The sequence below is a fragment of the Moschus berezovskii genome, chromosome 6, assembly GCF_049115385.1.
Source record: "Moschus berezovskii isolate FMDL1 chromosome 6, NW_MosBer_1.0, whole genome shotgun sequence".
Lineage (NCBI taxonomy): Eukaryota > Metazoa > Chordata > Mammalia > Artiodactyla > Moschidae > Moschus > Moschus berezovskii.
In genome coordinates, this window is record NC_142465.1 from 64,425,847 (window position 1) to 64,450,748 (window position 24,902).

A 24,902-nucleotide genomic window follows, 5' to 3' on the forward strand; every position below is an offset into this window, starting at 1 on the left:
TGAGGCAGTTACATGGTTAGAAGACTTTTCCTATACACATCCTTCAGTGAGCTGTACCTTCCCCTTAATAGGAAAAGATCTCCTGTTGTCTCGGAAAGACCAACGCAGCTCTTGACGGGAAGGGCTCCTTAGTGGTGAGCTCCGGGGACCTCAGATATTTTGTTCTACTGTCAGTCTGCCGAACTAAACAGAGGATGTGGCTGGGGTAGGAGGCGGGGACTGTGCATATGTGTGTGTGTGCGTGTGTGTGTGTGTGTGTGAGCGTTTTCTCATTTCCGCTTCCCCTTTCAAGCCGGCCAAAGCAGTTTCATGAAGACAGAGAGAAAGGTGCGATATGCAATATGATACCTTCTCCTTGTCCTCACCACCGTCCCAAAACGGGGGAAGGGCAGTGCCCAGCACTGACAACTGCATTGCCTCAAACTCAGCTCTCTACCAGTGGACAGGTGAGTACAACTTCCACCTCAGTTTTAAGATTGTGCTGATTTAGAATGATGCCAGGAGATAGGGAACTTCCCTGGTGGCTTAGCGGTAAAGAATCCATCTGCAATAAAGGAAACCCGGGTTCGATCCCTAGGTCAGGAAGATCCCCTGGAGTAGGAAATGACAACCCACTCCAGTATTTTTACCTGGAAAATTCCATGGAGAGAGAAGCCTGGAGGGTTACTGTCCATGGGTCGCAAAAGAGTCCGACATAGCGACTAAACAACAACAGGATACAGGGGGAAACAAGTTAGAGAAAAATCAGGCTGCAGAGAAAAGAGAAACATCAGGAGAAAAACTCCCACATCCCTGACTTCAACCTTAAGAAATACATCACTCCGCCTCTTGGAACATGGTCTCTTTGCTTTTTTTTTTTTCCTTCCTATTATCAGAGAGGTAGTCTTGGCAGGGTCATAAACATGGGTTCCTTTGATGACCTGGATTAGTATTTAGGAATTCTTTCTCACCTGAGAAGTTCCTCTCTGTGTCCTGCTGTCCTTACTTTTGCTTCATTTCAGTCTGATTCTAGCTTTGAAAAGTTCTCAAGGAGAAAAGTTTCTTCACTTCATCCGCTCTAGTATTCATAACTCGGACTCTCGAGAGTACCTAGCCCAAGTCAATTTTGCTTTTTGTGGATATGACCTCTTTCTTCAAAAGCTGCAGAAGGAGATTGGTGAGGAGATAAACTATAGCAATATATGCTTGGGTGAGAGGAGAGGGAGAATTTATACAACTGGACGACACTCGGCTAAATTTACTGGAAAGCCCAAGATCGAGAACCATTTCTCAGGCTGGTGTTCAAGCCGTACATCTCAGAGACGGATTGATGAATATATTGACCCCTTAATGATCTATGCACTCCTGAGTGAAGAGGGGGTCTGCTCCTCCAACACACCTGGTCTCAGCAGTAACCAGGCTGAGCGTGTCACCACCTGCATGAGTTTGGGGGAAGGTAGAGGAGTGTGCTGGGGTTTTCCCATGCCCTGCTTGCTACTGAACCCACCAGTGGGTGGAGGAGCAGAGGTGGGTTCCCAGTGCAGAACAAGGACAAGATGAAAGATCCCCCCAGAAGGGATTTGATGAGACCATGAGGGTTCAGAGGAGAGCCTCAGTGACTCTGTCTACCACAAATGGCCCTGAATAGAGAGAAAAGAGAACTTTCTCTACTTCTAGATAGTACACGGTGGTACCCAGGATAAGAGATTGGCAGTTGCAGGATTTCAACTTTTTTGTCTAAGCTTGTTATTAGGCTTGAGTGATTAGACCTTAAAGATCTGGTGTAATTTTCCTATAACTTGAAGCATTATTATGAGGAGGGTAAGTCAGGTTTATTATCTGTCTCTACTGAGAATGTCATCAGAGATAACTTACTGAAGCTATCACAAGAGGGATAGAAAGAGGTTTTACAAATGGTTTCTTATTCACAGACACCCCATGGAGTTTAGAAATTCTTTCCGACTGTACTAATAATTTTTTCTCATAACTCCTTTGCGCCACTGAAACTTAGATGGAGTCCAGTGATTAAGCATAATGCAGTGGCCATGGAGACCCAACACAGTCATTTTGATTCATGATTCATATTCTATTTGAAAAAAGAGGGGAAATTTATTCTCAGCCCGGATCATGATTCACACAATAAGAGAAAAAAATCCGACATCTATCTCCACTTAATAGGTGCCAAATGTTTACTGCCTAAAGGACAAGACCATGGTATTACAGTAGCCATGGTATTACAATAGACACACATGGTATTACTGTGTGTCTGGCCCATACCTGGGCCTACTGCAAAAAGCTTGAACACAGATTTTGAGAAGATGAAGAGAAGGTGTAGATATTGTGAAAGAAAAATAAGAGTAAACGTGAGTACCTGAAGGACAGAGTTTCATTACCAAGGAAATAATACTGAAGCATTAAAGATTGTAATTCACAGAACTAACTCGATGATCGAGACATCTGCTCATTCTCACTCCTGTTTCTAGACTGAACTGCCTGTAAACCAGTCCAAATGAACTGATGCCTCTTATTCTTGATGCCTGATGATAACCCATCCAGAGGAAAGAAATTAGTGTCTCCCAACACGGACAGCACAAGATTCCTTTTTTCCAAATGTACAACTTTAGTAAAGAAGAGAGAAAAAGTCTGTAGATGGTCTTCTTTCAGGATGCATTCAACTAAGCTTATTTGTGGGTGGGAGGGGGGGAAGGAGGGAATGAAAAGAGAAGGGGAAAAAAGTTATAAAAGTGAATAGGCATTTTTCTTGGTTTTATTGATCAAATAGCATCCCTCTTTTCTCCTTGAATAGATTGAACTGCTCCCTTAGACCACAAGAAGTCTCAAATGCAAAACTGCTGCACTCAGGGTAAATTTTGTTCTGATGGTCTTCCAAACAGCAGTGACATGGGAAAGGGTTACAGATTGGGAAGGCATTGCCTATCTGTGAAGGAACATGAGAGCCTGTGGCAGGTATGGAGAGCCTGGGGGTATGGAGAATGGCGGGCTGTCAGCCTGGCTTGAGGTGGAGTTTGTCCTATTCAAAAACCGAGAAATTGGCCGTCCTGGGATTTCCCACAACACCTTACAACAGTGGTGATGTCTGTCTTGGCTATGACTGAGGAGAAGATGTACCCATCGTGGAAGGTCTTACAGGCCCCATCATGGAAACTCCGTTTCCGTTTTCTCTCCTCCCACACTTGTTTTCACTCACAGTCCAATTCACAGGCACTGCTCGGGGTGTAGGCACAATTCAGACAGAAGAGAAAAGAGGCCTGTCTGATACGTGTCCCAGGAGAAGGCTCAGAGTGCTGAAGAGAAACCCAGGGCTGGGTCTTAGAAACCAAGAGTGGAGGAGGAGGGCTGTGCAATATAGAGGAAGAAAGCACACACCTGGGGCTCAGAACTTGTGTTTGTTCCATTGATAACAGTCAGTATTCTGTGTGACTTCAGATAAGTCTCTCTCTCTCTCTGTCAGTTTCCTTAACTACAAAATGAGGGATCAGGATTATATGATCTCTCTTATCCATCTGAGTATTAAATAAGAACAAAGAACCTATTTACTGCTTATTTTTCATCTCTTCTTAACAGTATCATCTTCCTTTCATCCTCTGTATTTGACATGCACTTCTGTACCCTGCCTCCTAGAGGAGGAAATTGCAACCCACTACAGTATTCTTGTCTGAGAACCCCATGGACAGAGGAGCCTGGCAGGCTACACTCCGTGGGGTTGCAAAGCGTCAGACGTGATTGAGCACAAACACATCTCTACCCTACTGCCCACTTCTTGTTCCTTCTTTCCTTATTTCTGAAAATGTCCCAACTTTAGTGAATGATTTAGATCAAGGGAAAATTAATAACAGCAATAACTGTATTTATTAAGCACCTCTTTTATACATCAGGGACTTAATATGCATTAGCTGATTTTTAAATCCCAATAACCCAACAAGTCTGGTACTCTGTCTGTTTTATATATGAAAAAATTTAGGTTTAGAGGGGACAAGGAATTTCACCAAGGACACATACACAGTAAGTAGACAGAACTGTGATTTCAAACAAGGTTTATTCTGATTCCATAGCACACATTCTTTCTACAGTTTTCCTTCTCAAGAGTTGACCATTCTTCCTAAACCCCTTCAAAACATCCCCATGTAAGATATCTGTAACTGGAGCTGATATTTCGCAGGTTCAGATTGGTAGGCTATAATGGTTGTTAAAATATTAAAAAATGTTCATGCCAAATTATGATAAATATTCATTGTTTCAAGCCCTCTGAGTGCCCATCACTAACTCAGCTATCACAGTGCTTCCTACAAGACTCCCCAGATGGCACCAAAAATTCAGTGCCATGCTAGCCATAGCACTTGTGGGACCCAGTCCAAGGACTCTGACTGGTGTCACCTCTGATTTTCCTGTTCTGCTAAATGTTCTGAATGCTACAACCATCTAAAAGTAATGTGAGATTCCAGGCAAACTCTCCTCTAAAGTAGAACCTAGGGTCTTGACTGCTATTAACCAAACAAAGTCACTCTTCTTTTGCTAAGATGATAACATAGTTGAGCCAAAATTACTTTTTGTTTATCTGCCTCCTCTGTACTAGATTATAAGATGGAGAGTTTATGTAGCATGATGTGGAACAGAAAATTTACTAACATAGTTTCTCCTTCCTTTTATCCTAAATTGCATTTACTGCTGACATCTACATGGTGATCTTAGGTTATTCTCATATGCTATTACCAGTGGAAAGATGATACAACTAGAGTCAGATCAATGTGAATTTAAATCTCAGTACCAAAAAATCTTAAATATATGACCTTGGATCACTCACATATCACTCTGAGCTTCAGATAACAATAATTAGCTCCAAGGAGATTGTTGGGATTAAGTGAAGTAGTTTGTGGGGAAGTTTAATGGGTAAATATAAGGAATTCTATATATCTCAGTTATTATGAGCACCTATTACTTTGACTTGCCCATGTTAATATTAAGTGAATCTCAGACTACATTCCTTAGAAAAGAGATACTGGAAGTAAGTGATGATCTCAGTGTAGTAAAAATCACATACCCATAAAGATTTTCTCTGCTACAAAAGTTACTGCTTCTGCTGATGATTTTGGTTGGGAGATATTCCTCTCAAAGCTCTTAAACAACTCCCTAGTCTTAAACCACGAATGGTGATTCTTCTTGTCTAACTTCAATCCTATCTGCTGAAATTTTTCTTTTAACTATAACATCCTCAGAACAAAGAGAATTTACTCCTTCTCTGTTTGGTTGTAGTTAGTTTCCAGGACACTCAACAGATGATGGAGAAATATTTGGGGAGTAAATCTCTAGAGAAATGTAGGGAAGGCAAGGACAAAGGACTGAAAATGGTAGCAGAAGGGGAAAGAAGATTTTGGAGTGATTTAGGCAAGTAGCAATAAAACCAGTGTGGCATTTTTGTTGGTTTTTTTTTGGGGGGGGTGTGGCAAAATGGTTAATGGAAATGTCAGAGAAAATTTATCAGACATCCATCCCTACAGAAGATAGATTAAATATAACATTATAATATAAACCAGAATTAAGAAAGATGATACTCAGATCCCAAAGGAACTTTTGACCAAGGAGTAAAAATTTACAATGGAAAATTCTGGAAGACAGTTTTTTGTGTGTGTTTTGGTTTTTGTGTTTTAGGATAGGATAATGTGATAGTTTCAGCTTATAAATTCAGTAAGGCTTGTGTGGCCCTACGTTCTAACAGCAAAGCCTTGTGTGACTATGCCCCAAGCCTTCTTCCTGTTCATTACAAGGTATATAAAACATATACTGATACATTAGAATTTGAGACCATGTGGAGTCCCTGTCCTAAGACATAGACTGGATGAGGATAACTTTTCAGCACCAGTGTGATTCTTGCTTCTCTGCAGGTACAGTGTCTACTGAGCCCCTTCTGTTGTGAGGTACTGTGCAATGTCTTGAGTAAGATTTAAGGGAGAGGTTCAAGCATTGGTAGATAACGACAGGAAACGTAGGCACATATATCTTGCTGAATGTGATATAGGTACATGTGCTGGGTACTAGAGGTGGGCAAGAGGACAGAGATGACTTGAGGAGGCCTTCAAAGGACAGATAGCATATGGTTGTGTAGAGAGGAAGGTAGATGAAACTGTATAAATTAAGGCAAAGGATCAGAGAAGTTGAAGAAGTGCCAGGGGTCCGTGAGCTCTCCTGACTGAGTCACACTCCTTCAATCTCCTTCTTTCAGCCTCCTTCATCCAGGCTTACCACTTTCCTAGGTCACTAGGAAGTTTTAAGTCTGGAACCTCATGAAAGTGAAAGTGTTAGACACTCAGTCATGTCTGTCTCTTTGCAACCTCATGGATCATAGCCCACCAGGCTCCTCTGCCTATGGAATTCTCCAGGCAAGAATATTGGAATGGGTAGTCATTCCCTTCTCCAGGGGATCTTCCAAACCCAGGGATCGAACCCGAGTCTCCTGAATTGGAGGCAGATTCTTTACTGTTTGAGTCACCAGGGAAGCCCTCATAAGTCAGTGTTAATTGAAAGTAAATTTGTTAAGTAGGAAGTAACTCCCGAGGCCACTGTACCATTTTCTAATTCTTACAGGAAAAAAACTACAAAAATGCTTCTTTTGTACAGTATTGTTCCTACAAATATTTCAAATTCAACTAGAATAAATTCATAAATGCTATTATTAGAGGCAAACTCTACAACATTCATTGACACCAGTTCACTTTCTAGAAGACAAAGTCAATGCCCAAGTGGTAAATCTGATTGACTTACCGGAAGTCAGTTAATTGGACACCTAGTTTGGAAGAATGCCCAAGTCTCCCAACTCTCAGTCAGTGCTTTTTTCACTGCACCAAACTCCACTGTCCACACAGGTGTGTGTTTTTGTATGACTTGTTTGGAGGAAATACCTCTGTACCTTCTATTACAAGCCATCCCCCCATACCTTCCAAAGTGCCATCCTGACAGCTGTGTGCATACGTCCCTCATTTCTAACACTCTCACTGCTGATGTGCTTGTCTGATAATCATTTGCCACTTCCTCCAGATTTCCACAAAGAACACCGAGTTTCTTATCTTCCAGCAACACAGCTTCCTTCTGCTACGACTAACCAGACAATTCTGTTTCTTTCTGCCTCGGAATATTGCTGTACTTTTAGTGTTCCCACACAATGCCCCGTGAACCTGTCTCTATAATCCAAGTGTGGCAGAGATTGGAGAAAACCAGTTAGATTCTGTTTAGGCAACAGGGACATAGCAGTGAACAGCCCAGAGAAAACTCTCTGTCCTGGTGGAGCTTCTATTTTAATCAGAAGAGTAAATAATGAATTAGATTAACAAGTAAAATATAATGTTAGTGATAAGAACAATGAAGAAGGCAAGGAACTACATGGAAGTGACTGTTACCTGGAGGCTGTGGCTCTGGCTTCACAGAGAAATTGTTAGAGGGCTGGGTTTTGCAGGTTGAGTGTGTCAAAGGCTGAGGTGGGGGGAAGACAGGGGAAAACAATGCATGAAAAGCCTGGGGTTAAAAGAGAGATAAGCATTTTCAGGGGGCAGAGGGGAAATGAGTCTATATGAGTGTGATGTATTTTCCAAGAAGTAGGAGGAGTACAGGATAGAGTCACATCACGGAGGATGTTAAAACCCAAGTAGAGGCCTCTATCACTCATCTCAGATAGTGAGATTCTGACACAGTGCTTGACTATCGCATCCTCACTGAGAAAACGAGCCCAGAGAAAGGGGGTGAGTTTGCCAAGGTTCTACTATTAGCAAGTGGCTGAATGTGGGGATCCGTGTTCCTTCCTTCCCCTCCTTCCTTCACTTCTTTTTCCCTCCCTTCCCGACTTCCTTCTCTCACTTCTTTCCCTCTTTCTTTCCTTCCTCTCCGCCTGCCTTTCTGACTTCCTTTTAAATTCCCCTCATCAACAAATAATTCTGGTGAGCTGAAGATTTCCTGTGATTTAGGTGAGGTTCATTTGCTCTGGAAATTAACAACAACAGGCAAGTCAACCTTTGATATTTTCTTCCCCGGTCTGACTGATGCCAACCTATTATATGCTTTGTATGGTGGTGCAGGACCAGGTAAATGCAGGCTAAGACGGCTTTTTAGACTCTCTCTCCCTAAATTCTTTACAGTGGCAGTTTCATCCTTGTTTTATCACCTCACAGCAGCTTTAGCCAAAGGACCACAAATTCTCTCTGCTACTGCTCTTAGTGGCTTCACTCTGCATCACAGGTTTCATTCAATCATTTAATTTCCCCTCAAAGGCACTGGCTGTGGGCAAAGAGCCCAGTGTCAAGGGTTAATAAAGTTGCATAGTACCAACTGCTGTCTCTCCTTGGGGGGAAAAATATGCCTTAGGCTGGACCTGAAGTAAAAGAATTTATATCAGACAGCAGTAATTATGTATCCTTTTCCTCTGAATATATTTCCTCTGTAACAAACAGAAGCATCCAAAACAATTTTATTGTCTTCAGTTCAGTTCAGTTCAGTTCAGTCGCTCAGTCGTGTCCGACTCTTTGCGACCCCATGAATCACAGAACGCCAGGCCTCCCTGTCTATCACCAACTCCTGGAGTTCACTCAAACTCATGTCCATCGAGTCGGTGATGCCATCCAGCCATCTCATTCTCTGTCGTCCCCGTCTCCTCCTACCCCCAATCCCTCCCAGCATCAGACTGTTTTCCAGTGAGTCAACTCGTCACATGAGGTGGCCAAAGTATTGCAGTTTCAGCTTTAGCATCAGTCCTTCCAATGAACACCCAGGATTGATCTTGTGTAGAATGGACTGGTTGGATCTCCTTGCAGTCCAAGGGACTCTCAAGAGTCTTCTCCAGCACCACAGTTCAAAAGCATCAATTCTTTGGCAATCAGCTTTCTTCACAGTCTAACTCTCACATCTATACATGACCATGGGAAAAACCATAGCCTTGACTAGACGGACCTTGGTTGGCAAAATAATATTTCTGCTTTTTAATATGCTATCTAGGTTGGTCATAACTTTCCTTCCAAGGAGTAAGCGTCTTTTAATTTCATGGCTTAAATCAGCATCTGCAGTGATTTTGGAGCCCCCCAAAATAAAGTCTGACACTGTTTCCACTGTTTCCCCATCTATTTCCCATGAAGTGATGGGACCAGATGCCCTGATCTTTGTTTTCTGAATGTTGAGCTTCAAGCCAACCTTTTCACTCTCCTCTTTCACTTTCATCAAGAGGCTTTTGAGTTCCTCTTCACTTTCTGCCATAAGGGTAGTGTCATCTTAGGAAGGCTTTTATATTTAGGATGTTCTTTTCAAAAACAGCTATTTTAGTGCCTTAATTAATGCTTCACTGATGGTTTTGTTTTTAACAGTTTGAAAAGCAGGAGTCTCTGGAAACTGGCTCTCTTCTAACTTTTCCCCATTTTATTTTTCCTATCTCTAACAGATAAAGGTGTAGGTATGAGGATGGAGTGTTGATGGCAGCTCCAGGGATGAGGGGTGGTCCCGCGTCCACCTGTTCCCTGTGGAAGTTGTGAGTGCAGCTGGTGCAGAAGAGGCAGGAGGACAGAGTATAAGCAAGTCATAGTATATCAGCCTCAATCTTTAAAGCTCTATCTGCACAACTAAATGATTCATCCCCTCTCTTTTCCTCTTCAAATAAGTGGCTCATGCCATCAGAATGCATCACTTGGAAGAATACACAAGTGTTGGATTCAGTTCAGTTCAGTTCAGTCGCTCAGTCGTGTCCGACTCTCCGTGACCCCATGAATCACAGCACGCCAGGCCTCCCTGTCCATCACCAACTCCCGGAGTACACTCAAACTCATGTCCACAGAGTCGGTGATGCCATCCAGCCATCTCATTCTCTGTCGTCCCCGTCTCCTCCCACCCCCAACCTTTCCCAGCATCAGAGTCTTTTCCAGTGAGTCAACTCGTCGCATGAGGTGGCCAAAGTATTGCAGTTTCAGCTTTAGCATCAGTCCCTCCAATGAACATTCAGGATTGATCTCCTTTAGAATGGACTGGTTGGATCTCCTTGCAGTATAAGGGACTCTCAAGAGTCTTCTCCAACACCACAGTTCAAAAGCATCGATTCTTCGGCGATCAGCCTTCCTCACAGTCCAACTCTCACATCCATACATGACCACGGGAAAAACCATAGCCTTGACTAGACGGACCTTGGTTGGCAAAATAATATTTCTGCTTTTTAATATGCTATCTAGGTTGGTCATAACTTTCCTTCCAAGGAGTAAGCGTCTTTTAATTTCATGGCTTAAATCAGCATCTGCAGTGATTTTGGAGCCCCCCAAAATAAAGTCTGACACTGTTTCCACTGTTTCCCCATCTATTTCCCATGAAGTGATGGGACCAGATGCCCTGATCTTTGTTTTCTGAATGTTGAGCTTCAAGCCAACCTTTTCACTCTCCTCTTTCACTTTCATCAAGAGGCTTTTGAGTTCCTCTTCACTTTCTGCCATAAGGGTAGTGTCATCTTAGGAAGGCTTTTATATTTAGGATGTTCTTTTCAAAAACAGCTATTTTAGTGCCTAAATTAATGCTTCACTGATGGTTTTGTTTTTAACAGTTTGAAAAGCAGGAGTCTCTGGAAACTGGCTCTCTTCTAACTTTTCCCCATTTTATTTTTCCTATCTCTAACAGATAAAGGTGTAGGTATGAGGATGGAGTGTTGATGGCAGCTCCAGGGATGAGGGGTGGTCCCGCGTCCACCTGTTCCCTGTGGAAGTTGTGAGTGCAGCTGGTGCAGAAGAGGCAGGAGGACAGAGTATAAGCAAGTCATAGTATATCAGCCTCAATCTTTAAAGCTCTATTTGCACAACTAAATGATTCATCCCCTCTCTTTTCCTCTTCAAATAAGTGGCTCATGCCATCAGAATGCATCACTTGGAAGAATACACAAGTGTTGGATTCAGTTCAGTTCAGTTCAGTCGCTCAGTCGTGTCCGACTCTCCGTGACCCCATGAATCACAGCACGCCAGGCCTCCCTGTCCATCACCAACTCCCGGAGTACACTCAAACTCATGTCCACAGAGTCGGTGATGCCATCCAGCCATCTCATTCTCTGTCATCCCCGTCTCCTCCCACCCCCAACCTTTCCCAGCATCAGAGTCTTTTCCAGTGAGTCAACTCGTCGCATGAGGTGGCCAAAGTATTGCAGTTTCAGCTTTAGCATCAGTCCCTCCAATGAACATTCAGGATTGATCTCCTTTAGAATGGACTGGTTGGATCTCCTTGCAGTATAAGGGACTCTCAAGAGTCTTCTCCAACACCACAGTTCAAAAGCATCGATTCTTCGGCGATCAGCCTTCCTCACAGTCCAACTCTCACATCCATACATGACCACGGGAAAAACCATAGCCTTGACTAGACGGACCTTGGTTGGCAAAATAATATTTCTGCTTTTTAATATGCTATCTAGGTTGGTCATAACTTTCCTTCCAAGGAGTAAGCGTCTTTTAATTTCATGGCTTACATCAGCATCTGCAGTGATTTTGGAGCCCCCCAAAATAAAGTCTGACACTGTTTCCACTGTTTCCCCATCTATTTCCCATGAAGTGATGGGACCAGATGCCCTGATCTTTGTTTTCTGAATGTTGAGCTTCAAGCCAACCTTTTCACTCTCCTCTTTCACTTTCATCAAGAGGCTTTTGAGTTCCTCTTCACTTTCTGCCATAAGGGTAGTGTCATCTTAGGAAGGCTTTTATATTTAGGATGTTCTTTTCAAAAACAGCTATTTTAGTGCCTAAATTAATGCTTCACTGATGGTTTTGTTTTTAACAGTTTGAAAAGCAGGAGTCTCTGGAAACTGGCTCTCTTCTAACTTTTCCCCATTTTATTTTTCCTATCTCTAACAGATAAAGGTGTAGGTATGAGGATGGAGTGTTGATGGCAGCTCCAGGGATGAGGGGTGGTCCCGCGTCCACCTGTTCCCTGTGGAAGTTGTGAGTGCAGCTGGTGCAGAAGAGGCAGGAGGACAGAGTATAAGCAAGTCATAGTATATCAGCCTCAATCTTTAAAGCTCTATCTGCACAACTAAATGATTCATCCCCTCTCTTTTCCTCTTCAAATAAGTGGCTCATGCCATCAGAATGCATCACTTGGAAGAATACACAAGTGTTGGATTCAGTTCAGTTCAGTTCAGTCGCTCAGTCGTGTCCGACTCTCCGTGACCCCATGAATCACAGCACGCCAGGCCTCCCTGTCCATCACCAACTCCCGGAGTACACTCAAACTCATGTCCACAGAGTCGGTGATGCCATCCAGCCATCTCATTCTCTGTCGTCCCCGTCTCCTCCCACCCCCAACCTTTCCCAGCATCAGAGTCTTTTCCAGTGAGTCAACTCGTCGCATGAGGTGGCCAAAGTATTGCAGTTTCAGCTTTAGCATCAGTCCCTCCAATGAACATTCAGGATTGATCTCCTTTAGAATGGACTGGTTGGATCTCCTTGCAGTATAAGGGACTCTCAAGAGTCTTCTCCAACACCACAGTTCAAAAGCATCGATTCTTCGGCGATCAGCCTTCCTCACAGTCCAACTCTCACATCCATACATGACCACGGGAAAAACCATAGCCTTGACTAGACGGACCTTGGTTGGCAAAGTAATGTCTCTGCTTTTTAATATACTATCTAGGTTGGTCATAACTTTCCTTCCAAGGAGTAAGCATCTTTTTATTTCATGGCTGCAATCAGCATCTGCAGTGATTTTGGAGCCCAAAAAAATAAAGTCTGACACTGTTTCCACTGTTTTTCCATCTATTTCCCATGAAGCGATGGGACCAGATGCCCTGATCTTTGTTTTCTGAATGTTGAGCTTCAAGCCAACCTTTTCACTCTCCTCTTTCACTTTCATCAAGAGGCTTTTGAGTTCCTCTTCACTTTCTGCCATAAGGGTAGTGTCATCTGCATATCTGAGGTTATTGATATTTGTCCCAGCAATCTTGATTCCAGCTTGTGCTTCTTCCAGCCCAGCGTTCCTCATGATGTACTCTGCATATAAGTTAAATAAGCAAGGTGACAATATACAACTCTGACGTACACCTTTTCCTATTTGGAACCAGTCTGTTGTTCCATGTCCAGTTCTAACTGTTGCTTCCTGACCTGCATACAGTGTTGGATTAGGCAGTGTTAAATGTAATATTAGCCCACTGATAAACTGGGGGATTAACTCAGAGCCAGGGAGAAACCCAAGATAACAAATTAGAAGGTGACGATTCTGAAGGTGGTAACTGCTAATTGATCCAGAAATTCCAGAAAAGAAACTTCTACATCTGCTTCATCAACTGCTCTAAAGCCTTTGACTGTGTGGATCACAACAAACTGGAAAATTCTTAGGGATGGGAGTACCAGAACACCTTACCTGCCTCCTGAGAAACCTGTATGTAGGTCAGGAAGCAACCATTAGAACCAGACATGAAACAACTGATTGGTTCAAAATTGGGAAAGGAGTATGACAAAACTGTATATTGTCACCCTTGTCACCCTGCTTATTTAACTTCTATGCAGAGTACATTATGCAAAATGCTGGGCTGGATGAATCACAAGTGGGAATCAAGACTACCAGCAGAAATATCAATAACCTCAGATATGCAGATGATACCACTATAATGGCAGAAAGTGAAGAAAAACTAAAGAGCCTCTTGATGATGGTGAAAGAGGAGAGTGAAAAAGCTGGCTCGAAATTTAACCTTAAAAAAAACGAAGATCATGGCATCTGATCCCATCACTTCATGGCAAATAGAAGGGGGAAAAGTGGAAGCACTGACGGATTTTATTTTCTTGGGCTCCAAAATCACTGCAGACAGTGACTGCAACCATGAAATTAAAAGACACTTGCTCCTTGGAAGGAAGCGATGACAAACCTAGATAGTATATTAAAAAGCAGAGACATCACTTTTATTCTAACAAAGGTCAGTATAATCAAAGCTATGGTTTTTCCAGTTGTCATGTATGGGTGTGAGAGTTGGACCATGAAGAAGTCTGTGCACCAAAGAATTGATGCTTTTGAACCACGACTGAGCGACTTCACTTTCTCTTTTCACTCTCATGCATTGGAGAAGGAAATGGCAACCCACTCCAGTGTTCTTGCCTGGAGAATCCTAGGGACAGAGGAGCCTGGTGGGCTGCCGTCTATGGGGTCACACAGAGTCGGACACGACTGAAGTGACTTAGCAGCAGCAGCAGCTGGAGAAGAGCTTTGAGAGTACGCTGAACTGCAAGGAGATCAAACTGGCCAACACTAGAGGAAATCAACCTTGAATATTCATTGAAAGAACTGATGCTGAAGTTGAAACTCCAATACTTTGGCCACTTGATGTGAAGAGCCAACTCAATAGAAAAGACCCTGATGCTGGGAAAGGTTGAAGGCAGAAGGAGAAGAGGGCGACAGCGGATGAGATTATTGGGCTGAATCACCAACTCAATGAACATGAATTTGAGCAAATTCCAGGAGACAGTGAAGGACAGGGAAGCCTGGTGTGCTACAGTCCTTGGGGTCACAAAGAGTTGGACATGAGTCAGTGACTGAACAACAATAACAAAAGTGTCTCCATGTTGTTTTTATTGTGGGATTCTCCCACCCTCATTTCCCCCAGAGAAATCCTATGTTAAACAGGAAACAAAACAAGTCCAGAATGACTGTAGTTAGAGTGACATCCTGGTTGTGAGACCTTTAGAAAATTGGTTTAACCTTTGAAATCTATTTTTCCCCTTTCATATACCTTTATGAAGATCAAATAAAGTGAAATTTACACATTGCCAATTTAAAGATATTTTCATTTCAATGGAATATTCTGGGAGACAAAATTCTTAAGAATTAAAGAAAATGTTTTCTAATACGGCATCTCACCTATCATGAGAGGCAGCACTTTCTCATTGTGCCTTAAATCATACAATGTTTCAAGTTTCCAGATTTGAAAGCCTTGCCCTGGTGTTTAGGTTGTTCAGAGCATTCCACTTTTTTTTTTTTTTTTAAGAACCAGGCATCTCCTCCCAGCTCCTGAACAGGCAGAGGGTTATGCTCCTTTGTGTAGAGCTGAGAAAATGTGGGGGCAACCCTGCGGGTGGTGGATTCTGAACACAGGATGAGGGTGTATCACTGTGTTCCAACTCTCAGGATAGCATCCCTGTGGCCAGAGGCCCTGAAGTCTGAAGCGGCGCCATGGAGGGCTCTGTGCTGAGCCCCACATCCTGGGAGAGACGCAGGGCCTGGCTCCGTCAGAGCCGGCACTGGCAGACCCAGGTCCTGGAGGAAGAGGCTGCAGCGGCCCTGCAGAATGTCCCAGATGCCGAGCCCTCTGGCCTGGATGACGTTTTCCAGGAAGGTAAGGAGGCCAAAGAGAGAGGCATCTTGTCTTGTGATAGAGAATATGTGGCAGACCCCAGGTCTGCCGTGTGGGCAGAGGGTCCCCGGTTTCTTCCCTGATAGCTCAGTTGGTAAAGAATCCACCTGCGATTCAGGAGACCCTCAGTTCGATTCCTGGGTTGGGAAGATCCCCTGGAGATGGGAGAGGCTACCCACTCCAGTATTCTTTGGCTTCCTTTGTGGCTCAGCTGGGAGAGAATCTGCCTGCAATGAGGGAGGCCTGGGTTTGATCCCTGGGTTAGGAAGATGCCCTGGAGAAGGGAAAGGCCACCCACTCCAGTGTTCTGGCCTGGAGAATTCCACGAACTGTATAGTCCATGGGGTCACAAAGAGTCGGACATGACTGAGCGGCTTTCACTCTCACTCCATGTGGCTCATTTTGACTGGGTTAAATGAGCTTAAGGGAAGACCATAAAGATAGTAATATAAGGTATGAATTGTGTACGAAAGAAAGGGCATAAGATGAGGAAGAGGAAGAGGCACACTTTTGCCTCGTCTTGAGTAGCTGTGAAGACCCCAAGCCGGGAATCTCTGTGAATGTTTGGAGTGTTTCTATGTTGGCTGTATCAATCTTGGTGCCTGGACTCTGGTTGCTGCTCAGTTGCTGATGTGACCTTTGGCAAGTCACTCACCCCTCTAGGACATACTTGTCTAATTGAAATATTAGTACCTGAAATAGTAATAGTACCTTTTCCACATGCCTCTCAGAACTTCTTGGAAGTTCAGATGATGCTACAGCCATGATTGAAAAATAAAAATAAATCTTATGTAAATAAGCCTACCCTTGTTTATTTGATAGGAAACAAAAAGGACAAAAGCAAAATTGTGCTGGTTTTTCTTGTTTTTTTTTTCTTTCTTTTTTCTTTAAACAGAAGAATTTATCCCTGTTCCCAAACCTTGGGGTATTTTCCAAGTTTCTGGGAGAAAGGGGGCACAGAAGCCAAGAGAAAAGGGATATCCACTGTTTTTTTACATGGGTATATCACTCTTCTATCTTAAGGGAAAGTTTTATGAGAATAAAAAGGGTTCATGAGGTGGCTTGAATAAGGATAAATTTGTGGAATAGGGTGAGTTCCAGGGAGGAAGTCTGATATCCTTCAGTCCCCACAGTGATCTGATATCTGACTTTTCTAGGAAATCCAATCAACAAGATTGAAGACTGGCTGCAAGATTGTGGGTAAGTGCCAGCAAAGTGGTGTGTTGAGCATGGTTGGTGGTTGGGTGTGCTGACACTGGAGGACTCAGAGACAGGGACATGAATTTTAATTGGGCCTAATAATTAGAAGTGAGGTTGAAATGAGTGAGAGGGGTCCCTAAAGAATTGGGTGAGTGTGGGGGTTAGGGCTGTGAGTCAGGTGCCTCTCTGGGCTGAGACTAAGTTAGGGTGAAGGTCTGGAAACACAGACTGGATCTGGTCTAAAACCAAGAAGGATGGAAATTGGCAGCCATAGTGAATGACTGGGCTAAATTCCAGACCCCTGTTCCATTACTTTTCTCTTTGGATCAGAGTCTTACACTGCATGATGGAAGAGGAGTTAAAAACCTAACTGTTCTTATGATCAGAGTAATTCACCATTATGAAGCATTATATTGTTTATTTCTACAGAAGAACACAGGAAGGGCTAAGCGTTTACCCCAGTTATTCAAAGCATTGACTAAGTGGAATAGGTACTTCAAGGCAGATTGTAGTATTTCTTTCCTGAGAAACTCTTAAAATTTGAGGCCCCACACCCACAACAGGCTGTCCCATTAGGCTCAGTTTACTCAGACACAGAGGGAAAGCTTCTGTGACCTATTTAAGTGTAATCACTTGTGTGATAATGAATTCTCAGAACTTAAAAACTGCCTGCTCTTTATTTCCTCTCCAGAAATGTCTCTAGCTTGATACAGCCTTTCATCTAAACTCATTTATTAACATAAAAATAAACCCATCCTGGTTTATTTGGTAGGAAATAAATAGCACTTCATAATCCAAGGTTGTTTATTTTAACTCTGCCCTGGGAGGTAAGGCCAGGAAGGATTTATTTTGTTTTTGTTGTTTATAAAACATATTGTCTTCATTGATTGTCATAATCTGGTTACTTCAAAAATCAACTAAGGGTAATCAAAATACAGGGAATTAAAAGGATGATGTTAATAGGAATGCTTGCAGGCTTGGGTGTGTAAGAACTGTCCCAGGATTTAAAATGCTTCCCACAGTTCAATACTCCTTTGTACTCTTTGTTTATGAATTGGGTATATAGGAAGAGCAGTAACTTGGCCCTTCTATGTCAGAATGAAATGGTGCTAACGAACCTTTCAATGCAAATATGGAGAGGTGCAAGCTCTGGATCTAGTCTCTAGTCATTGATTTTATGTCCTAAGCAATAACTCATGAAAGGCCTGTGACTTGGATGAGGGCTGTGAAATGTCAGACCATCATTCTCAGTAAGAAGACATCAACAGATCCAGGCTTTTGTCCATACTTCTGTTGTGTATCCCACATACACATAGAAAAGCAAGGGTTACCCTGAGCTGGTCCTCGTATGTAGACTACAGAAATGCCTGCTAGAGCACAACTAGAAAATAGAAACAAAGGATGCACACCGAACAAATCTTGTGTTACCAAATTTTGTTTTGGACAAATAAGGAATTTGATCAGTGGTACTTTCATGTAAATTTTATTGAAGTATAGTATACACATCAGTAAAATTTTTCTTTTTAATATAAATTGTACAACTCAATGAATATAAATTCCATCTATGTTAGATGAATACATTCTAGCGACCAGTGCTGTACAACGTAGTGCCTGTAGTTAACAATAAGGTATTGGGCACTTCAAAATTTGTTTAGAGGGTAGATCTTATGTTAAGTGTTCTTATTTTTAAAAAAAAGTCAAAGGGAAATGAAGATACCCTGGGAATTGTTGGATATTTCTGTTTCCTTGATTGGTGATGGACGGTATCACAAATGTTTACATATGTCCAAGCTTATCAAGTTATACACGTTAAATATGTGCTGTTCCTTGTATACCAATTGTACCTCAAAAAAACCTGTTAAAGTAAGAGCAATATAAATCATGTTGAAGTATAAAATATTTACTGAAAAATAAGTGAGGATTAAGTATATGGTTCATTGAATTTTCTCAAAGGGAATAGAAGGATGAAATCTGAAAAATCTGAAGTGAAACTGCCCGCACTCCAGAAGCCCCTTGTGTCCCCTTCCATTCACTGCCCTACTTCCAAGGGTAACCAGTACCCTGACTTGTAGCATCATAGATAAGTTTTGTACTTTTTAAACTTTATATAAATGGAATCATACTATATGCACTTTTTAAAGTGTGCTTCTTTTGTTCAGCCTTAAGTTTGTGATGTTCATCCACGCATTTTCATCCAGCAATAGGTCCTTCTTTTTAATTGTGTAGCCCTGTCTATCGGAGAAGGTGATGGCACCCCACACCAGTACTCTTGCCTGGAAAATCCCATGGACAGAGGAGCCTGGCTGCAGTCCATAGGGTCGCTGAGGGTCGGACACAACTGAGCGACTTCACTTTCACTTTCATGCATTGGAGAAGGAAATGGCAACCCACTCCAGTGTTCTTGCCTGGAGAATCCCAGGGACAGGGGAGCCTGGTGGGCTGCTGTCTATGGGGTCGCACAGAGTCTGACACGACTGAAGTGACTTAGAAGCAGCAGCAGCAGCAGCCCTGTCTATATATCCACATGCAATTTATCCACTTTACAATAACTAGAGATTTGGGAGTCTCCTGATTCTGGGTTATTATACATGTTATTTCTTTTAGTGAATACATACAGGCATTTCCATTGATGGCATACCTAGAAATGCAACAATAGTATGTTTTGTTCTAGTCATATTAATAGTGGGCTTTAGTAGTTGCATTACTGTGTATTGACAGCACAAGCATTAAATGCAGCAGTAGATCTTGTCATTCTAGTAGCTGACTGCATCAACTACCATAATGTCTTTTAACAGTAGTAGGAAATATTAATTTATACTAATATTTGTGATGTTCTATGTACCAACACATATTTGTTGTACTATAACATATGTTTTTATGCAATTATATATTAGGAAGAAAAGTATATATTTGTAGTTCTAATTGTGTTTATTAGAGTTACCCATTCTTAATTACCTTGAGTATAATTCTACATTTTATAACACACATTGATGTTTTTCTTATGAGGACATGTAAAAATCCAGATTTTAGAAAATATTGTTGATTTTTTTCACTATTTTAAGGAAAGAACCAGTAATATATAGTGATTTGTTTTGTAAAATTAAGCACAGTTTGTTCTACAGTGTCTGTAAGCCCATTTTCATTACGAAACATTTCATGAACTGATACTCTGATAGCCTGAGCATTGCCTGGATCACTGAATGAAGGAGAAGACTTGTTTAAGAACAGCTCCAATGGCTGCTTTCCAGGCAGTTTCCCTGTTAACTCGCTTTAGCAACTCTCCTCTATTCCAGCCTCCATCTGAGATTATATTTAAAGCATCATGTGCAACTTCCGTTTTTAAAACTTTCAGGAAAGCCAACTCTAAAACTCACAACACATCAGTGCTCAAAGTGAACTTAGAAAATGGTAATATCTAGGCCTCTAAATCCTCTTACTTAATATATTTGAGAACATAGCAGCAGCAAGGAGCCAGGACTAGAATCCAGGTACTTTGTTCCCCATTCAAAGCTTTTTCATAGACAACTTCATTCACTTGTTTCAGACAGTGAATTTCTTCCTTGTTTAAGTTGTTTCTCACTACCATGTATGCTGACTTCCATCTGTTCTTCTTGCGGAGATAGTGAATGTTTGATAAAGCACATATCTCAAAATGCAGAAACATAATCTTTAACCAAAATGCCATTCCTACTGCTTCCTGAAAGACATGATATTCACCAAGAATGGAGCTCAGAGGAAAGGAAGGACAGGTGGGTAAATTAGATGCCCTCCTAAAAGATTTTTTCTTAGTTTCAATATTTGCATTTGAAATGGAAAGTTTATGGCACCCAAACCCCTGCTTCTGTAAATAGATTTCTCCAGTTTTGTTTCCATATTCTTTCTTTCCCAGCTTCTGAAGAATTATTGCTAAGCTGACTTGGGGCACTGTGGTCAGCATGATGGCAGCCCAATTTAAAATATGGGGCCCCCTGACTACCTCTATGGATTTGTCAGTCAAATCATCACTCTCCATTTTCTTCAACATAAAAGTGACTCTCCTTAGAAAATTATACAAACTTGTGGGAGTTATTTGAAGAAAAGACCCTTTGAAAATGTAGTGATTTAAACCTGTGAGTTTCTTTTTGGTTTTTAGATACTCTGAAGAAGGGTTTTTTGAGGAAGCAGGACAGTTGAACTACAATGGTAAGTAGAGGCTCTATTCTTTCTTCTCCTGTTCTTCCACCTTAGACAGTGACATCTCTGTGTGTGTGTGTCCAAGCACATGCATATGAGTGCATAAGATGCTATCTTTTCACTGCCTGCAGAACACCTATTAATGGTCATAAGGCAATCCAGGAGGCCCAGAAGATAGTGTTGGCTGAGAGCCCACAGGCTGACTAGTCCTCAAAGGTTATCTTCTGTTAGTGGTTGCTCAGTTAATAATCGGAGAAGGCAATGGCAACCCACCCCAGTACTCTTGCCTAGAGAATCCCATGGATGGAGGAGCCTGGTAGGCTGCAGTCCATGGGGTCGCTAAGAGTTGGACACGACTGAATGACTTCACTTTCACTTTTCACTTTCATGCATTGGAGAAGGAAATGGTAACCCACTCCAGTGTTCTTGCCTGAGAATCCTAGGGATGGGGGAGCCCAATGGGCTGCCGTCTCTGGGGTCTCACAGAGTCGGACACAACTGAAGCGACTTAGTAGCAGCAGCAGCAGCTAATAATCACTGCTGTGGAAAAAGAGCTTTATAAAATGTGTGTGTCTGTGTATGTATGTTTATGTGTCTGAGTGCATACCCCCATGTGCTAATTCTTTGATAAAGGACTGTGTACATGACTATGTGATTTGGGGACAAATTAATTATAGGTAATTATATAAAGCAAACAAAAAAATTTACATGATTATTTTTAATCAGAATTATGACTGTGATTTTAGTATATGTATGGCTGGGATTGTTTTGCAAATGTGTGGATGTGTGATGTGATTGTGTGGTTGTAGATGTGTATTTAAGTGTGTGAGCATGTGTGTGAGTCCAAGCCTGATTTTCTGCAGCCCTTGCCTCGTTATTTGACAGGGTGCCCCAGCCATGGAACCAGCTTTGAAGATGACTTGAGCCTTGGAGCAGAGGGTAAGTAGCACAGCTCTCTGAGTTTGGGATTGAGGAAGCGGCTATCCAATGGATGAATGAAGATAGACTGGAAGGGGAGAACTGCAGAAAGAAGCAGCCCATCCCTGGCATCTTCTCTGCAGGGAAAGAGCAATCCCATATGATCTAATGGAAAACTCAGAAAGCATCTCATGCCCAGAAATGTCTGCTCACCAGCCTATCAAGACATTTACTGGTTCATCAGTGGAGCTTTCCTTTGGCCCCTGGGAAGATCATACATAAAATCATCATAAAGTTGACTGCCCAGACATCTTTGAAATGGTTTTCTATATAGAAGCCCCAAGCAGCCTGAGTACTGGGTGTAAGAGAGAGATTACATTGGAGGAAGATAAAGGCTGAAATGAAGGATGGAGATACAGCAACCCACTTGTGTCTTCTGGGACCCTTACAGACCCATGTGGTGAGGTAGAAACACTAGCCTGGGGGCTTGAATGACTCTATCCTCAGGACAGAGGAACTCTTGTCTGGACACCAGGCATGGTTCAGAAGTTCAGAGGCTCGGGGACAGTTTTCCCCTGCCATGTTTGTCCCCCTTCCAGGTCTATGTTTGATAATCTTCATATACTTTCCTAAAGAACAGGGTTCATAGGTTTATGGGCCTGTAGTAGTAGCAGAGAGGAATAGAAGGGGCCGAGGTTTCAGTTCAGAGGGGCAGCTCAGATGATTTTCATTTCCCTTTCTAACTTTGTCTTTCTGTTACTTATCCAGCCACACTGTTGGCCGCCAGCAGCAAACTCTACTCCAGGTAAGTGTTAGTTTCAGCCAGGCTGAGTGATATCTCGTTCAGGAGCTACTGAACTGGGGTGGGTATCAGAGTCCAAGAGATTAAAAAAACAAAGATCTGCAGTTTCACAATAGAGAGTGAAATTTCCAACCAGAAATGAGACCATAGATTCAGTGTTTACAGTAGATGGTTCAAACATACCCAGCAGGGAGTGACTGTGCCCTGCAGGGCATGTCTAAAAGCCAGAGTACAGACTGATTGCTCACAAGATTAGTGTGACTTCAGCATTGATCCCTGCAGGAGCTTCCTGGAGACATCCCGGCCTGGACAGCTACTAGATCTTGGCTGCAGTTTGGCTTCCAGCAGCATGACTGGTGGGACCAACAAGACTAGTTCAAGGTAGGTACCAAGTTTGGCAGGGGTATAAGGTCAGGGAAGATGAGAGGCAGAAGAGACTGGAACTGAGAACAATTGCCAGTTTTTTTCTGGGATATATTATTACTAGCATTTTTATGCAGTCACATACTTGACAAGGGTGACAGCATGCTTCAAGAATAGCAGGGATACACAGATATCTACTACTCAGAGCTGGTTGCTGTGTGTAAAATACAGGTGTCTCCTCCCCTGTACTTTGTACCCCAGGAAGTGTAATATTGGTCCCATCACATTTCCAGGACTTTTAAAAAGTTCTCAGTAAACAATCAGTTGGATATCAATTTCAGCAAACTCCCAGAGATAGTGAAGGACCAGGAAACCTGGCATGCTGCAAAGAGTTGGCATGGGTCGCAAAGAGTTGGCCATGACTTAGTGACTGAACAACAACAAAACAATCAATAAGTGTATCCATTAATTGATCAATTGAAGTGATAAAATATTGATTCATTCAAGCAATTTTGTATCTCCAAATGCAGGCCAGGCAATGACTGTATGGAATTTGAAAATTAAGCAGATAAAAAGTTTGCCTGCAGGAGCTCAATAATTCTATAGGGTGAAAAAAAAATAGACACCAATAACTCTAAAACAAGGTGGAAAATGATGAGAACTAGTGTGCTATTATAAAAATTGCTTGGAATTCGGAATTAAAGTTTGAATCTCAAACCTGGTTCTCAGACTAATTAGCTTATTTACTATTTTTAATGATTTGCACTCACTGAGTCCTATACCCCAATTCAGTTAACATAGAATCTCGGGGGGTGAGACTCAAATGTCTGCATTTAAAAGAAAACTTTTTTTGAGGTACATTTGATTTACAATGCTTCAAATGTACAGCAAAGTGATTCAAATATATATATATATTCTTATTCAGATTCTTTTCTATTATAGGTTATTACCACATATTGAGTATAGTTTCCTGTGTTGTATAGTGGGTCCTTATTGTTTATCCATTTTATATATAGTAGCGTATATGTGTTAATCCCAAACTCCTAATTTATCTCTCATCCGCTGCTATCCCCTTTGGTAACCATAAACTTGTTTTCTATGTCTGTGAGTCTATTTCTATTTTGTAAATAAGTTCGTTTGTATCATTTTTTTGGATTCCACATGTAAGTAGTATCATATGATATTTATCTTTCTCTGACTTACTTCACTTAGTATAATAATTTCTAGATCTGTGTTGCTGCAAATGGTATTATTTCAGTCTTTTTTATGGCTGATATAAACCACATCTTTTTTCCCTTGATTTTCTTGTTTTTAATTTATTCATTCTTAATTAGAGAATAATTGCTTTACAATATTGTGTTGGTTTCTGCCACACATCAGCATGAATCAGTCATTGGTATATGTCCCCCCACTCTTGAACCTCCTTCCCACCTCCCACCCCATCCCACCCCTCTAAATTGTCACAGAGCACCAGGTTTGAGTGCCTTTTGATTTAGAGCAAATTCTCACTGGCTATTTTACATATGGGGATGTATGTATTTCCATGCTACTCTCTCAGTTCACCCCACCCTCTGCTCGCCCCTGTGTCTACAAGTCTGTTCTCTATGTCTACGTCTCCATTGCTGCTCTGCCAATAGGTTCCATATGTGTGTGTGTGTGCATGTTAATATATTTTTTTTTCTCTTTCTGACTTACTTCATTCTGTATAATAGGCTTCAGTTTCATCCACTTCATTAGAACTGACTCAAATGCATTCCTTTTTATGTCTGAGTAATATTCCACTATATATATACCACAACTAAGCTATAGTTGTTAGAGTTAGGGTTAGGGTATCTCTATATATACCACAACTTCTTTACCCATTCATCTGTTGATGGACATCTAGGTTGCTTCCATGTTCAATCTTTTGTAAACAGTGCTGCAATGAGCCTTTGGGTTCAGTTCCATTCAGTCGCTCAGTTGTGTCCAACTCTTTGCGACCCCATGAATCACAGCACGCCAGGCCTCCCTGTCCATCACCAACTCCCGGAGTTCACTCAAACTCATGTCCATCGAGTCGGTGATGCCATCCAGCCATCTCATTCTCTGTCATCCCCTTCTCCTCCTGCCCCCAATCCCTCCCAG

At 42.1% G+C, this 24,902-nt stretch overlaps 1 protein-coding gene across 2 annotated transcripts in view; it reads left to right on the top strand.

The window, feature by feature from the left end:
* The first annotated feature begins 291 nt into the window (after positions 1–291).
* Positions 292–24,902, top strand: part of TESPA1 (thymocyte expressed, positive selection associated 1) — a 41,179-nt gene continuing 16,568 nt past the window's right edge. Inside the window, exons 1-7 of one of the 2 annotated variants that reach the window (XM_055396303.2) lie at positions 292–446; positions 15,097–15,304; positions 16,480–16,522; positions 20,655–20,704; positions 21,581–21,634; positions 22,382–22,418; positions 22,698–22,796. In XM_055396303.2, coding sequence (XP_055252278.2) covers positions 15,142–15,304; positions 16,480–16,522; positions 20,655–20,704; positions 21,581–21,634; positions 22,382–22,418; positions 22,698–22,796 — 446 coding nt within the window. In that variant the 5' untranslated portion in view covers positions 292–446; positions 15,097–15,141. Of the gene's footprint in view, positions 447–15,096; positions 15,305–16,479; positions 16,523–18,748; positions 20,272–20,654; positions 20,705–21,580; positions 21,635–22,381; positions 22,419–22,697; positions 22,797–24,902 lie in introns of those variants that run through there. The other variant, XM_088837121.1, reaches the window with a different exon arrangement.